General features: G+C 39.2%; 1 protein-coding gene across 1 annotated transcript; it reads left to right on the plus strand.

The window, feature by feature from the left end:
- The first annotated feature begins 17,855 nt into the window (after positions 1–17,855).
- On the plus strand, positions 17,856–19,112 carry si:dkey-202l22.3 (7 transmembrane receptor domain-containing protein). The gene has a single exon (XM_056474418.1). The coding sequence runs from the start codon at positions 17,856–17,858 to the stop codon at positions 18,987–18,989; it is 1,134 nt and encodes a 377-aa protein (XP_056330393.1). The 3' UTR covers positions 18,990–19,112.
- Positions 19,113–19,328: the final 216 nt, after the last annotated feature.

The raw sequence follows: 19,328 nt of genomic DNA on the forward strand, positions 1-19,328 counted from the left end.
CAATAGGATGGACAATTAATTTATTGTTACTATAGCTAATTTGTCTTATAATTTGAGAGGCATAATTTGAGACTTCAATTGGTGGGCTAAAAGTAGTCCTGCTTCATCACCATGTTCATATATATATCCTTTAGAACGTATAAACATCATTCAGCTTATTTGTTGATAACAGATTGTACTGAACTTAAAAGGTTCAACCTTACCTTATAAAGTTCAGGTGAGGGAGATACGGAATATTGGCAATCTAATCGTCTAATATAATCAATTAAATCATCGAGTTTTTGTTTGCCTTTTTTATTGTGAGTGGAAGTATATGAAATTATTTCTCCCCTAATAACTACACACAGTGTAGATGCTGATATAGATTCTGACTTGTGCATTAGGAAATTATCTATAGCTGTATTTATAAATGCACAAAATGCCGGATCTGATAATAAGGATGTATTTAGCCTCCACTGAGGTCTTCATTATACCTCAAATTGCAAATAAGATCTAATGCACAGGAGCGTGGTCCGATTCAACAATAGGTAATAATCAATTGTTCACCAGAAGGAAGGAGAGATTTATCTAAAAAAAAATAATCAAATCTTGAATAGGAGTGGTGAACTTGTGAAAATAGGAATATACTTTGCTTTGTGGAAACAGAAATCGCAAAGGATCAACAGCTCCCACTTGGTCCATGAATATATATAAGGCTTGGGCCATCTTAGAATTGGATAAAGACTTTGGATTAGAGCGGTCGAGGCATGGATCCATAACACTAATTTATATCACCACCAAAAATCAAGACATGGGAATTAAGATCTGGCAACAGAGAAACAAGCTTATTAATAAAACTCACATCGTCCCAGTTAGGGGCATATATGTTACCTAATGAAACAGGGCAATGGTATAAAACTCCCAGAGACAATAACATATCTTTCTTGAGGATCTGTGTGATCTGTGGATTTTTTTGTGTATCAGAATGGCAGTGCCCCTTGCTTTAGAATTAAGTCAGAATGAAAGATTTGGCCCACCCATGATTTCTTAAGCCCGAGATGATCACTACTGCATAAGTGGGTTTCTTGTAAATATATTATTTCAGATTTAATTTTTTTTAATATGCAAAAATGTTCCCTCTTTTGGTTGGGGCCATTTAGGGCCATAACAAATCTAATTTCGAACCCCCAGGAAAATTAGTTCGGCCTTGTTAAATCAGTCTTGTTAGACATGGCCAAAATCTAGATTTAAACGGGTATTCACAAAACAAAGATGCAATCAACGGGCATACATGTTTCCTCACTGTTAAGTACTTCTGTAAATATAACATAATACAAAAAAATTTCATTCATTCCTTGGTAAACATAACAAAAAAAAAAAACTTTCACAACATATTCCCAATGCTTGTTTCCCCAACTGAACTTGCCACAAAAACCCTATTTAACTTGCATGTCTCCCGATTATTCAGTCTTTTCTACTTAATTTTCTTGAGGAATCCCAAACCAATATATATTCACATGGTACACATAGCATCATTACTACGCATGGTATCACATATCCGTAAACGCAACAACGAAAACAAACATTCCATCTTATCTTAAAGTAGGCATATTATTTATATACTGTATATATATATATATATATATATATATATATATAATATATATATATATATATATATATATATATAGGGGAATAATTACTTCATTGCCTCTATTGTATTGACAATGTCATTTGCATATACCTACGCAGTCAAGAGCATTAGAACCAATTCAAGTATTTAGTCTTGTGCAAGGATGTGTTGTTTGTAAAAGCCTTGGCATCCACTGGTGAATCAAAAGTGTGACTTTCATCGCCGAGTTTCACCTGGAGACGAGCAGGATACAGAAGTTGGAACTTTATTCCTTTCTGATATAGGGAGTGCTTGACTTCTTTAAAACCGCCACATTTCTTCGCTAATGCTGCACTCATATCTGGGTATAATTGCAATGACACTTCGTTGAATAACATCATGTTGTCTGGCCCAGTTAAGTGCCTTTTCCTTTTCTTGGAAACGGTGGAAGCAAACCATGAATGGTCTTGGAGATTGCCCTGGTCCAGGCTTTGGGCGAAGCGCACGGTGCGCACGCTCAAGTTCAGGAGGGCTGTCAAACACGCTGTCCATGGTGCCTTTAGGCTGCCCAGAAACAAAACCGACAGGGTCTTTTCCATTCTCGCTGCCTTCCAGAATCCTAATAATACGCAGGTCAGACCTTCTTGATCGGTTTCTCAAGATCGTCAATTTGGACAAGAAAGATTTTGTGCCTTCAAAGATTTAATCTTGCAATGACACTTCGTTAAATAACATCATGTTGTCTGGCCCAGTTAAGTGCCTTTTCCTTTTCTTGGAAACGGTGGAAGCAAACCATGAATGGTCTTGGAGATTGCCCTGGTCCAGGCTTTGGGCGAAGCGCACGGTGCGCACGCTCAAGTTCAGGAGGGCTGTCAAACACGCTGTCCATGGTGCCTTTAGGCTGCCCAGAAACAAAACCGACAGGGTCTTTTCCATTCTCGCTGCCTTCCAGAATCCTAATAATACGCAGGTCAGACCTTCTTGATCGGTTCTCAAGATCGTCAATTTGGACAAGAAGAGATGAATTTGTGCCTTCAAAGATTTAATCTTTGAAAAGTCTTTCAAAGTTTTTGCCAGCCAGCACTTCTGTAGATGAGAGTCGGTGTTGAAACGAGCTTGCTGTCTCACGTAGCGTATCGAAAGAGGCTTGCAGCGGTTTGACTGAATCTTGAATTAAGCTTGCCATGTCCTCCTTTAAACTGACCTGCTGTTTTGCCATTTCGGAGATTAGCTGACTCATTGACAAGTTGTCCGTGTTGGCTGATTCAGGTGTATCTTTGCTGCTAGCGGTATCGTTCGCCGCCATAACTGCTAACTTTCCGGCTAGGGTAGCACCTGAACATGTTGCTGGTGCAGTACCTTGCTTCTGTTTGGAGTTACTCATTTCCCTTCTTGAGCAATATATAGTTCTATCTTGTTTAGTGTGAAGTAATTAGATTGAAAAAGAAGATGCTTTTTATATTTAAGGGTAGATTGGTTGGGAGATCGTTGTCTTTGCTGCTCTCTCTTACATCGCCAAACCGGAAGTCCCCGTTTTTTTCTTTTTTTTCTTTTTGGGGAACAATTGTGTAGCAAAATGGAAGAGTTGGGTTTTAGTGACCACCAAGGCAATGCTGTCTCTGGAAAAAATACAGATGAAAACTAAAAAGTCATAAAAACTCTTTTACAAATATTGTCAGTGTTGGTAAGTTACTTCTTGGTTTAATTACAAATTACATCATTAAAATGTATTTAATTACTTTTTTTAATTACTATGTCTGAAAAGTAATTGAATTACTCAATAAGGAATATATATATATATATATATATATATATATATATATATATATATATATATATATATATATATATATATATATATATAAAGGCTGTAACAATACGTGCATTTGTATTGAACCTTTCTGTATGAGACTTTTGGTTTGGTACGCATTACAAACCAAACGATTTAGACTAACATCTAAAAAGATAAAAGAGAATAAGTACAAAATCTCATGTTTTCAGTGCAACAACGCTCAAAAAGGCATCCCAAATGGCGTGACAGGCAACATGCTGCCTTCCCCGCTGTCATGTTAACAGAGTAGAACATCGCTCAGAATATCACTTTGTTAAAGCATGAACTCATTAGCAATCTTTCTGCCTGCTCGTGCTGGCTCCTCCCCGTTGCCCTAGCAACCCTGGATCCCGACAGAGAACAGCCAATCTCAATAACCTGTTCACATATCACCACACCTGCCCACCTTCAAACACTACTCCAGTCGGTACACGCTGCACTAGCTTGCAAAATGGCTAGTAACATTAATGTAATCTTCCTACAGACATTTTTTCTTGCAGTTGCGTGAGGGGTGCTATAGCGACCACGTCTTCAGGTAGAATGTTTAGAACTTCCGTTTACAGCGTTTACAACTGGTCATTTGTGCTCCGAAAATGGGTTTCAATAGCGTTTGCATGGATTACGGAGTGTTTTTGGTAAGACACAACTTTGAAAAGTGTGTAGGCACACAACTTTAAAAGTGTGTTTAAAGCCGTTATAATCTGTCAGAGGTGGTTCAAGCACGAGAGAAAAAACATCTCCTGGTTCACGTGTCTGCCGTCAGAAATACCAACCGCGTGTATTTCCCCAGCCTGTCAGCTCAGCAGCTCTTCAAACACACACCACACACACACACAAGATGGCGGATCCAAAATGGCGGCCGACGATAATGGCCGCCTCCGTGTCGTGCTCTGCAGTAGTTTTTGTATTTTTGTTAGTTTGTTAGTTTCTTGAGTCACATTCCTACAATTAGTTTCACCAGAGACGAAATGTTGGACATTCAGGCGCATACACCACCAAATATTTTTTCAACTTGGCAGACGAGGAAAGCGTGCAGGCGTGCTTGTGAACTCAGACAGCGCGGATTTCGGACCGCGTTGCCTAGCATCCGTCTGGCAAATTTCCGCTCTCTATGCAACAAAATAGACACACTCATTCTGCTCTCTCAGACAAACAGGGATTTTCTGCATTCAGCTGCTCTGTGTTTCACAGAAACCTGGCTGAACGACACCATACCGGACAACGCGTTTCATCTACCGGGCTATCAGCTGTTCAGAGCGGATCGCGATGAAGAATCAACGTGGAAATCGCGCGGTGGCGGGATGTGGTTTTACATCAATGAAAGGTGGTGTACAGATGTAACAGTTTTAAAGAAGATGTGCTGTCCAGATCTCGAAGCACTGTTCATTAACTGTAAGCCTTTCTACTCACCGCGCGAGCTCTGCTCGTTTATCCTCGTCAGTGGTTTACATTCTCCCGCATGCGCACACGAGCCTCGTCTATCAGATCACAGTGATAGAGCAACAACACCCGGACTCTGTTTTATTATTCTCGGGGATTTAACAAGCAAAACTATTCCGTAAACTGCCAAAATATAGACAGCATGTTGCATGTCCCACAAGAGACATAACATATTGGATCACTGCTATACCACAATAAAGGATGCATACCGCTCCGAGCAGCTTTGGAACACTCTGACCATTGTTTGATTCATCTCATACCAACCTACAGGCAGAAACTGAAAACAGCCAAAACCTGTATTAAGATCTGTGAAAAGATGGACTAACGAAACGGAGCGGGATCTACAAGCCTGTTTCGACCTCACTGACTGGAGTGTTTTTGAAGCTGCTGCAAACAATCTGGATGAGCTCACAGAGACTGTAACATCTTATATCCGTTTCTGTGAAGACGTGTGCATTCCTACCAGGACTCAACTCACATACAAACAATGACAAAACCGTGGTTCACTGTAAAACTCAGACAGCTACGTCAGGCCAAGGAGGTTGCTTACAGGAATGAGGAGAGGGCCTTGTATAAGCAGGCCAAATACACATTGGAAAAGGAGATCAGACTCGCAAAAAGGAACTATTCTGAGAAACTAAGGAGTCAGTTCTCTTCCAGCGACTCAGCATCTGTGTGGAAAAGTTTGAAAAACATCACAAACTACAAGACACCATCCCCCAGCACTGTAGACAATGAACGACTTGCAAACGACCTGAATGAGTTTTACTGCTGGTTTGAGAAAACCCCCCACACCCACTCTGAACTGCTCTTCATGCCACCATTAACACCTCCACCACCCCCGCCTTCCCCATACCTGCACTTCAGTTCAGTGAAGATGATGTGCACCAGGTCTTCCGGAAACAGAAGAGGAAAAAAGCACCAGGCCCAGATTTTATAAACAACAGCCTGTTTAAAATCCTGTGTTGACCAACTGGCCCCCATCTTCACCCCTGATCTTCAACAGATCACTGGAGCTGTGTAAAGTGCCCTCCAGCCTCAAACACTCCACCATCATCCCCTTCCCAAAGAAACCCAAACTTACAGGACTAAGTGACTACAGACTGGTGGCGCTAACATCTGTGGTCATGAAGTCTTTTGAAAAACTGGTGCTGGCCCACCTGAAGGACATCACTGAACCCTCACTGGACTCTCTCTTTAGTTTGCGTACAGAGCAAACAGGTCTGTGGATGATGCAGTAAATATGGGACTGCATTATGTTCTGCAACACCTAGACAGACCAGGGACCTATTTGAGGAGTTTGTTTGTTGACTTCAGCTCGGTGTTTAAACACTATCATCCAAAACTTCTCTTGCTCAAATTAACTCAGCTCTCTGTGCCCTCCTCTGTCTGTCAGTGGATCAACAACTTCCTAATGGACAGGCAGCAGCTGGTGAAGCTGGGAAAATTCTCATCTAGTATCCACACAATCAGCACTGGCGCCCCCCAGGGGTGTGTCCTCTCCCCACTGCTCTTCTCCCTCTACACAAATGACTGCAATTCAAAGGACTCCTCTGTCAAGCTCTCTGTCTGACACCACACCTATCGGCCTCATTCAGGACGGTAATGAGTCTGCTTACAGACAGGAGGTTAAAGAGTTGAGTGTCTGTTGCAGTCACAACAATCTGGAGCTCAACATACTCAAAACAGAGGAAATGATAGTGGACTTCAGGAGAAACCCCCCTGCTATCCCCCCACTGAGCATCATGGACAGCATTGTGGCAGCAGTGGAGTCATTCAGGTTCCTGGGCACCACCATCTCTCAGGACCTGAAGTGGGACACTCACATAGACTCCATTGTCAAAAAAGCTCAACAGAGGCTGTACTTTCTTCGTCAGCTGAGGAAGTTCAACCTCCCAAAGGAGCTGCTGAAACAGTTCTACACCTCCATCACTGAATCAGTCATCTGCACATCAATAACTGTCTGGCTCAGCTCAGCTACTAAATACGATCTCCAAAGACTACGTCGAATAGTTCGGACTGCTGAGTGAATCACTGATACCAACCTTCTCCCCAAGAACTGTACTCATCCAGAGCGAGCAGGAGGGCTGCCAAAATCACTCTGGACTCCTCACACCCAGCACACTGCCTCTTTGAACTTTTACCTTCTGGTCAACGCTACAGAGCACTGCGCACCAGAACACCCTGACACAGAAACAGTTTCTTCCCTCAGGCATCCATCTTATGAACACTGATGATAGTAACTGTGGAACCAACATCACTACTGCTATACACTTTTATGCACATATACACTTATTTAACATACTTCACTGCATTATGGAGCAACCAAATTACTGGCATGGAACTTAACAGGTGATGTTATGGAAGTCATGCAATTTACAAAAATGACCAATAAAAGTCTGTTACTGATACTCTGCTGGCTGATTTGCTGTTCATTCTAATCGCGAGCCATTTGTTTCATTTAGTGTGTTGTATTCACCACAGTTTGTGTTTCACTGTCATTTCAAACTGACACTATATTTTCACTTTGTGACAGTTATTAAATCAGTGTGTTAGTAGGGCAGTACAGTAGGCTACGTGTGTGTGTGTGTGTGTGTGTCAGTGGGTCTGGCGTTTGGGAGCACTTTGGTTTCCCTAAAAGTTATGAGGGTGATGGCAAGAGAGTGGTGGAAAAAACAATGACATCTGCTATGACAGTAAGCTATTTTAGCAGTAATATTTGAGCATGTCAACTCATTTACACTGATATCACGGAACCACTAACTGGAATTAGACGAAAACTGGAAACACATGCCCTTCATGCAACTATCTCCACAGCATTTGGATGCAGACCTGGTGCAGTGCAATCTGAGCTGCATCCAATGCTTTTTAATAGGCTCACCTAAACCCACCCCTAACCCAACCCCTCACAGTGACGTCACTCGCTCCATTTGAGTGCATTGTGTCTGATATTGCACCACTGAGTGATGCAGTGTCAGCTTGCATTATAAAGGCTGCATCCAAATACTATTGCAGCATTCAGACAGGCAATTCCTACAGATTCGAACAAGGCAAAACAAATGACAGAGGCGATCGGTACATTTATAGCTGTGGATATGAGAGCCCTTAATCGGTAGTGGAAATTTCGGGTTTTAAGAAAATGTTAAATGTAATAGAGCCCCGTTACATTATTCCTTCATAAGCCCATAAGCCCCAGCTGCACATATAATGCTGTATATAGTAATATACTTGTAAATTTGTATATTTGCATTTACTACTTCTATTTTTAAAATATATTTGTTGTCTGCTTTTTGTCTCTGTAATTCTGTGGCACTGTAAAAGCTCTGTCACAAAAACAAATTCCTCGTATGTGTGAACATGCCTGGCAATGAGGTTCTTTCTGATTCTGAAACTTTAAAAGCAATGGCTCCATTTATTGGCTAATTTCTTTAAATTTAAATAAAAATAGAATTATTCTGCAAAATATACATTTAAAACAAAGTAAAACAAAACAGAAATCAGTCGTTTTCCTTCTCTTATTTAATGTATGTAGAACTGATGAATTTATGTACAATATTTAAGTCCCATCCATTACAAATAATTGAAATTATGTCAACATTTACAATAACTATGTAGTTACATTAGGTATAACTACTAATTAACTAATCACACCCAATACTGCCTATTACATTATTATATTAACCGTATTACATTAACCTTGATAAAACCCTGAATTTCAATAAATAAAGTAGATGTTTGATTTGATTAATTAATATCTGATTTCTATTAACAGTAATTCAAAAAGCCCATTGTGGCTGACCAAGAAAGAGCTTTGCACTTTAAAAAAGGTTAACATTTGAGTCTGGTATTTTGATTCTGAATTAGTGCCATTAACTGAGTTTCAACCAGAGCCAACACTACGTCCACTGAATCTGTAACTTCTCTTTATTCACCTCTTCATCGACCAAAAACACCGTTCACAATGTGAGAGCAGTTGCTAGGGTCAAGCGAGGGTCAAAATCATGAGGAGTCAAATTATTAATGTTGATTGTCTTACACTAAAGGCTTTTGCCCGCAGCTAAATTCACAACACTAGCTATGCCAAGACATTTACTTAGACAGGGACAACGGCAATTAACCTTTTAAATTCACTCTAGTTGTCCTCATTTTTGGCCTTTTTTAGTTCACCCTTCTCAGTGCATCAACAAGATCGTGATTTATTGTATTTAGCCTCAAACTACATTTACTTTGACTGTCAGAATTAAACAAACCACATTCTTCAGCTGTTCTTTAAGAAGATGAGATGTTTACCAAAGAGAAGAAAAGGACAAACTTTGGTATAGCACTTGTAATTGTATCATAACTATAATGATTAGCATATTGCTAGTAGTCCCTTTTCCAAAAATTTTTTACATGCTGCTAGAAAATTTTAGCATGTAGCTACAATGATTTAACATGTAAACAAGCTACTGTAATAAATTATTACATGACTGTCTGGAATAATCTGATTGGTCTGTCATGAAATTGAGATATGTAATTCTGAAAAATCAACTGCTAAATAACACAGGCTCATCTGGGAACTTCAAATCAATTTGACTATCAATGAAAACATTTGCATATCCATTGTGGAGGGCTGTTGTATAAGACAGCCCTCCACAATGGATATCCTGGTTGTTACAACTTTCCACAAAACAAAAATTTGAATTAGACAAAAAAAAACATTGTTCTGAGCCATAATAGTCTATTCATTCATAATTATAAACACAAAGCTTATAAAATGAAATCAGTTGATGGAGTATACACTAACTTGCTTATTATTCAGACACAAGATGGTGCCAAACACTCAAAAACTGCAGCATGACCGGCAACCTCCCACTCTCCCTCGTAAAGCCAATACAGAAGTACTAAAACTGCAACTCATCGGAATTCCGCTAATCCTGGCTCCATAATAGAGCACATTTTTATTAACCCCAATGTTAAAATGGCCAACTTTACTGCAGAAAAAATATGGTGCTTACAGCCTGGTACAAAAAAAAAAAGGTTTTGGTGTATATAGCTAATATTACACTTCATGACAACTGTGAGGGGTGATTTTTTTTATAACTTATCCATTTCATTTTTATTAAAGGGTTGGTCCAAAATGTAATTTTAAGGCTTGGTTGTGTTTATAAGATGCAAAGCAATGTGTGCTCATGTTTCACTTGAAGGAAATCACGCTATTTTTTTTAGAAATCTCACTTTGATTATATACAGCTACTCTGCTAACATGAATATGACTGATATATTTCCTAGTTCCTCCGAAAGGCCCGCCCTCAAGTGACTCTGATTGGTCATGTGTCATAATGTGCTGTGATTCGTGGATTAGCTCCACGTCACGCCCGTACAAGCACGTGCTTTTCTACTGTGTAAACAGTCAGTCAACCTCATGCCCACTCTCTAAAATAATATCTGACAAGTGTCTGTAATGAGTGAAAATGGGTGCAGCTCCTTTAAGAGAGATTGCCTTTGTATGTGTGTACGTCAACAGTCTGTAGACGCTTGTAAAGAGAAGCGCATGTGGGCGGGACCGATGTTTATTTATCTTTTTCTCTAATGCTCGGATTAAGTTATTTCTCTGTAATATACAGTGACACTGCTGACAGAAAAATAAAGCACAAGATGTGGGATGCGACCTGTGTGAGCCTTGATTGATTTTTCTGCTGCTACACGAGTTAGGCGAGCTCTCCTGTATTTTTAAATCAACACATTTCACAACGTCTTTTACATGTATTCAGAATATGCATGTGTAAGTTATATGAATCGTTCACATATCTTTTGTGAGTTCATTATGTGAAATAAAGAACGAAGGAAAGCTGCCTATAGAGAACATGCATAGACAGAAGCTGCACGCGCTGGTGAAGTGTGTGTGTGTGTGTGTGTGTGTTGTGATGAATGCCGTTAAAGTGTGTGTGTGTTTACAGCAGTTTGACTGATAAATATGAATTTGTAGCTAAATCGTTAGCGGTGCCAAACAGCATTTCCCATTGTTGAAATCTTTGCTACAGCATTCCGTGAACGCTAGTCACTGTTCATGTAATAGATCAACTTTAACAAATAAAAACACTTACAGGTTAGGGCTCAGAGTCCACAGCTTCTGCTTGTTGGAACTGCTCCTTTGATGAAATTTTAACTGAATCTAGCACTGAACTGGGAGAGATTTTGGAAGCTGTGTTTTGTCAAATCATGCTTCTATGTATTTTATAATTCTCTGGAACATAATTAACATTGAACTGTAAGCACATCACTCTTTGTGACGTGTCCTTTGGAAGCCCAAATACAGAAGCAGAAGAAGCTCTGTGGAAATAGTAGTGTTTGGAGGCATTTTAGCTTTCTCTGCTGTGCAGTGTGTGTGCGCTGTAAAAGTACGTTTGTGATCTCACAAGGCCCGGAAGTATTTTTTTGTAGTCCCCAAAATTCGTTCATTGTAGACTTTGCTAAGCTAACTCTGTAAAAACCAAGGTCTTCCTTTGCATTGAACTTTGAGCATTTTATATTCAGAGATGCTGTTTGTGTTCACACAGCTACATTACACATCAACTAAAGTTTAAAATATGATATCATAGTGGACCACCCCTTCAAGTTATATTAAGTCTGCATTATTCAGGTCGTGGCCACTTGAGTGACAGCTAGGTCTTGCTGGTTCATGTCACCTCTACTCGGCTGATTCTGGCTCACCGCTGAACTCGGCATAAAATTTGTATTTTTGTTTTGCTTTATGTGGCTTTACACAGTCAATTGCTGTTTGGAATTATTTCTTACAATTATTAGATAATATGGCATGCTGTGCATTTGTGTTCACAAACCATTCAAGTAGCCTCCATTTTCCAAGTGAGTGAAATTATATACTTGTATACCATATCTATAAATGTATTTGCTTCATTTAAGATAAATGATCATTTATAATTTTCTTTAGAACATGAATGCACTCCAGAATCTGACAGATTGATTAGCTGTAGGCCAGAGGTTTCCAAACACAGTTCTGGAAGGCCGGTGTCCTGCAGATTTTAGCTCCAACTTACCTCAACACACCTGCAAGGGCGTTTCTAGAAGGATTAATAAGAGCTTGATTAGCTAGCCCAGGTGTGTCAGATTGGGGTTGGAACTAAACTTTGCAGGACAACAGCCCACCAGGACCAAGTTTGAACACCCATGCTGTAGGCTATAGACCATTTTGAGGGATGTAAACAAAAACAACAGTCCCAACGTATTTCCTGTTTTACATTTTTAATTTCTATAGCTTTCAATAATCGAAAAAGAGTCACATATTGATAAATTGTTTAAATTGATAGCTGTTTTAACATTAAGTTATGATTTAATTGCTTCTTGCTTCAGTTATGAAATAGTTTGATAACAAGCACGAAATGTTCATGGGCCAATGACGTGACCACATTGAAATAGTCTATAGAATAGGCATCTGAAACAATGCCATACAGTGTTATGCCTTGATGTCATAAATATCCTTGCATTTACTAACACAGACTATATTTTAAGTATTTGGAAGTAATTTGCGTTTTCGTCCTGTAGAAAAATGTTATGAAAACAATACTGAGTGGCTCGAATGTATTACAACCGTGTTTTTTAAAAGACTAAACAATTTGTTGATATAGTACACAACCAAGCACAAGTGGTCAGAACACAAACGAGTTGCAGGTAATAAAGTATTAAGTGTTTCTCCCAAAGACAAGGCTGTCTAATCAAAATGCTAGCAGGCACTGTAGCTTGGCTCATGGATGTGCAGCTGACAACATGTCAATATGGATCAAAATCTCTGAGGAATATATCCAGTACCTTGTTGAATCTATGCCACGAAGGATTAAGCCAGCTCTGAAGGCAAAATGGGGTCCAGCCCAGTACTACCCTACTGAAAAAAACAGCTTAAACCAGCCTAGGCTGGTTTTAACTGGTTGACCAGCCTGATTTTACATGGGTTTTGACCTTTTCCAGGCTGGTTTCCAGCCATTTCCAGCCTGGTCTTAGCTGGTCATTTTCCAGCCTGACCAGCTAAGACCAGGTTGGAAATGGCTGGAAACCAGCCTGGAAATAGCCAAAACCCCTCTAAAACCAGGCTGGTCAACCAGCTAAAACCAGCCAACCAGCTTAGGCTGGTTTAAGCTGGATTTTTCAGCAGGGTAGTAAGGTGTACCTAATATAGTGGCTTGTGAGTGTATATACACATTTATAAATAAAGGTATAAGGGCTGTCACTGACAATTTACCCATGTTTTAATGTCTAATATGTACAGTTTAGGTGTTACTTTCTGCTTTTAAGGTACCAATATAGACTATTTAGGTACAAATGCATTTCTTTTACAAAAGGTACCACCATACTGACAGCACTCGTACCTTTATTTCTGAGCGTGTTTATTACATGTTAACTATAACAAAACCATGATAATTTTTATGATTCCAAAACATAATGTACTTCTCTTACCAAAAAGTTGCCTGTATTTCAATCACTCGCTGTATAAACTATTCACAATTAAACGACTCTCATTCTGAATAGTGCAAATGATTGCCTGCTCATTGTGGTGCAAATAGCCAGGCTAATGATGATTAACTGTTTGGAGTGATACTTACAGTAGGAATTATGTGGCTGACATTTATCTTTTTTCTTTCCACTGGACACACAAGAGCATTTGCCGGGTGGTTTAGTAAGGAAAATAGCCCTCATGCTGGGAAAATGAAGGAGGACAGTTTTCAATCATTGGGAATCACAACAGAATTTTAAAACATCAATAGGACGCTGATCAATGTGGTTGTCTGGGGAATATAAGAGACAAAAACTGATAAAGTGACATTTCCCAAGCTAATGACAGTGGCAATAAATTGGCAAATAAAGTTATGAGTAAGTTTATAACTTTAACCTTACTGCTATTTGTCAACATCAGAATAAAGAAATATAATAGTGGGTGACATTCTGCTTTGTATAGTTTTTTTTTCCTGCCACATTTAAGCTCCAGCATCAGATTTTTTTTCTATTAAAACCAACCATTCTCTATTTTAGAAAGATATTATATTGTTTTAGTTTTTCCAAGCCCTAGCATTTAAAGCTATGCACAATTTAAAACAATAATGTTATAAAATATAAATTACTAAATATTTGTTTAGATATACAAAACCTAAATACAAAAAACTTGGGACAGTATGGAAAATGCAAATAAAAAGAAAGTAGTGATTTCTAAATTTACAATGATTTGTATTTCATTGCAGACAATACAACAAACATTATTTAATGTGTTCCTCATAATTTTTACATACATTTATTTTTTTTTCAAAATAAACACGTATTCCAATTTTGATCCTTGCAACACATTTCAGAAAAAGTTAGAACAGTATGGTAATTACTATTTTTTAATGTTGCCATTCCTTTTCACAACACTTAAAAAACATTTAGGGACTCAAGACATCAAGTGATGAAATGTTTTAGGTGTCATTTTGTCTTAAGGTTTTTACTTAACACATTCTTTATTGGAGGCAAGTCAGGACTGCAGGCAGGCCCATCAAGTATCCTCTTCCTCCACAACCAGGACATTGTAATGTGTGCAAAATGTGGTTTTGCCTTGTCTTGTTGAAATATACATGGGTGTCCTTGGAAAAGAAGGCAGCATATTTTGCTTTAAAATCTCCATGTACTTTGCAGCATTAATGGTGCAATTACAGAAGTGCAAGTTACCTTACAGACCCTGGCTTTTGGAGTTTTTTTGCTGGTAACAGTCTGGATGATCTTTTTTTCTTTGGTCCGGTGCACAGGCCATCTATTTCTCTCAAAACAATACTGATTTATCTCACCACAGTAAATGTTTCCACTGTGTGATGATCCATCCTAGATGCCTCCAAGGCCAGAGATGTCAACAATGGTTCTGGACACGGTTAACATAGGGCTTATTTTTTGCACAGTACAACTTTAACTGGCATTTGTGGATGTAACTACATATTATGTTACTTGACAAAGGTTTGCCAAAGTTGTCCATGTGGTGATATTGCTTATAGATGAATGACGATTCTTGATACAGTGCCACCTGAGGGATTGGAGATCCTGTTTGTTACGCTTAGGCTTGTGCCCTTGTCCATTATGCACTGAAATTCCTTTTAAATTTGTTTTGCACTGTTGATGGTGAAATATCCAAATGTCACAAATGTTTTTAAACATTTCAATAATTTTCTCACGTACTTGTCAAATTGGCACTCGACCCATCTTTGCTCCTAAAGAACCAGACCTTTCTTGGATGCTGCTTTTGTACTTAATCATAATTACAATCACCTGTTGACATCACCTGTTTCAAATTACATTATTTAACCAATTAAGCTGATTGCTGCCCATTAACTGATCCTGTCCCAACTTTTGTTGGAATGTGTTGCAGGTCTGAATGACAGGAAAGGATGTACAGTATATTTACGAATTAAATGAAGTTGATCAGACAAAACATAAAATATATTGTGTTCATATTGTCTGCCATGAAATACAAGTCAAAGTAAATTTGTAAATCACTATTTTCTTTCTATGTTCTTTCTTTGTTTGCATTTTCCATACTGTCCATCTGATTTGAGGCTGTATAAACAATGTACTATGTCTAAAATCCATGTTTTAAACATTTTTACAACCTACAAGCTAAAACTAAATCACTTTTACGAATTAACAAAAAAATGAAATAAATTTAGCAAAATCAAGCTATTTTTAATAGATTGATTAAATTATTCTAACATGCATTTTTTTTTTGTTTGAAGTCATGACTACTAATGACAGTATGCTAAATATGAAAAAAACATATGTATCATCCCCACACTCAAAAAATAAGCTACAAATGATCATTGTTAGCATTCAACAGGTCAGCCCTCCTACCTTAAAATGTAAATAACAGTACCTAAAGAGGTGTATCTCATGGTACCTCATTTATTCACCAACAGTTTTCTTCAGGGTTTTATTCATATTTGTGTGATTCCATGTGGTGCACATTAGTGTTCCAGACACGTGCATCCCCACACCAATTTTTATTTGTATTTTTTTTCTCAGAATTATCAGTTTCTCACAGATGCACTACCAAGCTGAGGAAGGAAAAATGATCTCAAACAGAGATTAAAGACCGAGTTTATGATTGGAGAATATATATCTAAAATCTGCCCCTCTCTGTGCATTCACGTTTAGAAAGAGAATGTGCATGAAAGATAGAGGTTGGTCTCAGAAGGAGGAACGGTCTCTCTTTTCAGTCTTCGTCTATACTGCGGTTGTGACAGAAGACAGAGTCGCTCCACCTCTCTCTCTCCCTCTCTCTCTCTCTCTCTCTCTCTCTCTCTCTCTCTCTCTCTCTCTCTCTCACACACACACACACACAATCTCTTTCAGCCCCCCTGCACCCCCTTCAACACAGACCATTGGGTTGGTGGTCTGCACCTCACCAACCACTCTTCTCCTGTGAGGCAGTGGCAAATGACTTCAGATACACACTACTGCATGGAAAACTGGGCACGAGGATCATTTATGGATGTGGAAATGTGGAGATGAACAAAATCTTAACTGTGGAACAAAATTGAGGGACACCAAATACGCACCTTCCTTTGCATCAAGCTTTTGTGCAGCAGGTACTCTCTCTTTATTTCTTCGCTTCGGCAAATTTTTGGCTTGTTATCCATATCAAATATGCCATTTTATTAAAAACTGTGTATTAAATGTAATTTCTTTTAAATGTTATTTCTTTTCTTTTTTACACCTATTTAAAGAGAATGCATTTTGATGACGTTTGATTGGTTAATTAAGTTATATTCAGTTGCTTTAGTTCAGTCAAGAAAAAAAGGTTAAAATTGTATCCGTCTGCAATAATTTATTGCATTTAGTTTTATTGCAGTTATTTTTTTTAATTAATTTTTGTCTCATTCTGACGATACGCTCTCTGACAGCTTTACTGGTGGCAAATGCCACCATTAGATACCATTTCTCAAATGATATGCTAATAATAGTGTTTTCATTTGAACCTGATTGTTCCTCTGTTCAAAAAGAAGGCATATTTGGAACAGATTTTTATCTTAGTGCAAATCATAATTTAAGAAAATCCTACAATGCAGCAGTTAATTACTAACTGCAGATTATTAGCCCTCCTGTGTTTTTTTTTTTTTTTTTTGTATTATATTTTATATTTCCCAATTGATGTGTAACAGAGTGATGATATTTTTCCTATATATTTATTTCTGGAGAAAGTCTTTTGTATTTGGCTGCAATAAAATCAGTTTTAATTACACACACGCACACACATACATACATATATTATGTAGTAATCATGGCAAAAACAAAATAAGTGAGGTATTACAAATTTTTTTGCAAAACAATTGTTTAAAATTTGTTCTTTCTATTTAGCAAAACTTGGGAAATATTTTTAAAGAATTTAAATATCACAGGGGGCTAATAATTTTGCCTTTGACTGTGTATGTTATGTTTTTTTATATTTTAATGAAGTATTAAAGTGTTAAAACTTTACCCTTTGTAACTACTATGTTTGCATTATGATGCTGTTGCAATCATTCATACAGTGTAATCACACATTGTGTAGCGGAGTTTAATAGACTGTATAGGCTAGACGTAATTAAGGTCTTTTTTTTTTTTTTCATTCACAAGGCCTAATAACTAGTTGATCCTTGTGAATTACCTCTGCCAGACAAAGTAGCTTTAAATAAAGATAAGGATTGCCTTAAAGAAAATATTAAATAACAACTCTGTAATTGAACTTTGTGACTCACCTTGGGGGTGGAGGGGGGATTTGCTTCAACAATTAATTGGATCTGTAAAATGCAGCCTTTCAGCTTTGCACTTAGAGGGTGCTCAAGTCTCATCAAGGCAGAAAGAGAAAGACTCTTTAAAAGGGTTCCATCAAGAGCATGGCAACAGCGTTTCCATGTGCCAATCTCACACTGAGTATATCTCTAACCGCAGACTGAGTGTATACCTGCATGTCTTTGTTGTTCATCAATGTTTCTGTGACAGGTAGAAATGGATCCTCTTCTGGAACAAGTTTTGGCGGGCTTCAACACAACCCTGAGCACTTCCAATCGGACTGACCCCCTTGATAAATTCTCAGGAACCCAGCTGCTTCTACGCTTCAAACCTTTATTTATTCCACTCTACGCCTTAGTTGTTGTCGTGGCTGGTGTCGGGAACGGTTTCCTTCTTGCCTGCATTCTGGCAGACAAGAAACTTCATAATGCCACCAATTTTTTCATTGGCAACCTTGCTGCTGGGGACTTGCTGATGTGCCTAAGCTGTGTGCCGCTAACTGCATCGTATGCATTTGATGCACAGGGTTGGGCATTCGGACGTCCGATGTGCCACCTTATTCCTCTGGTACAAGGTGCAACAGTCTTCGCCTCTGTACTATCCCTCACCGCCATTGCCATGGACCGATATGTGGTGGTAGCGTACCCAGTGCGGAGACGTATCTCTGTGTGGGGTTGTGGCGCAGTGGCATTGGGTGTCTGGGCAGTTTCGTTGGCCCTTGCCGCTCCCCCTTCCCTCCACACTCGCTACGTGGACCTGCGACCCAGTGGGATGGAGTTGGTAGTGTGTGAGGAGTTTTGGCTGGGTGCAGAACGACAGCGCCTACTCTACTCATGCTTCTTCTTACTGGCATCCTACATGATCCCACTGCTGTCTGTAAGCATCTCCTACTGTGCCATCAGTGTGCATCTCCGCAAACACACATTACCTGGAGAGCCTTCCCAGAGCCAGCAGCGCTGGAGCAAGCAGCGCCGCAAGACTTTCTCCCTACTGGTGGCCTCAGTTCTTGCCTTTGCTCTCTGTTGGCTCCCATTGCAAGTCCTCAATCTTCTTCTGGATCTAGACTCGGACTTCCAGATCGTGGACAAACACTATGTAAATGTGCTGCAGGTTAGTTGCCATCTGATCGCCATGAGCTCAGCCTGCTACAACCCCTTCATCTATGCCTCGTTGCACAGTAAGGTCCGCATGCACCTTCGGGGTTACCTGTGCCCCTGCAGGCATAGTGGGCAGGACCTACTGTCTCGCTGTGCCTCCCGCAATCCCGCCACCTGCCTGACACTCATTTCTGAGATAGCGGTGAAGGAGAACCAATCACCCGAGAGCCCCGTTCCTGACAGCTGCCTCTGAAGATACAAGACACATCAGCACAGACTATTCAGAAGGAGCACTCAGACATTAAGGAGGTTTTTGCAGCACTGGAGTGGTATTCCAGCCAATATTCGATGTTCTTGTCTGAGAACTAAGGGTTTTTTGTTGTTGTTGGTGGAATTTTCTTTTACGAGGAGTAAAGAAAATACTCAGGCTCTCAGCTTTGTTTTGATGTTGCTGTGAACATTAGTGATCCAGGCTTAAGATTCCCTTATACATCTCTTTGACCTTGAATGAAACAAGCGCAGTGCACATTTAATAGAGGAGTAAATCTATTTGGGAATACCCTGTTCCTGAAACCCACAGCCAAACGGGAAT

The sequence above is a fragment of the Danio aesculapii genome, chromosome 15, assembly GCF_903798145.1.
Source record: "Danio aesculapii chromosome 15, fDanAes4.1, whole genome shotgun sequence".
In the NCBI taxonomy this organism is placed as follows: Eukaryota; Metazoa; Chordata; class Actinopteri; order Cypriniformes; family Danionidae; genus Danio; species Danio aesculapii.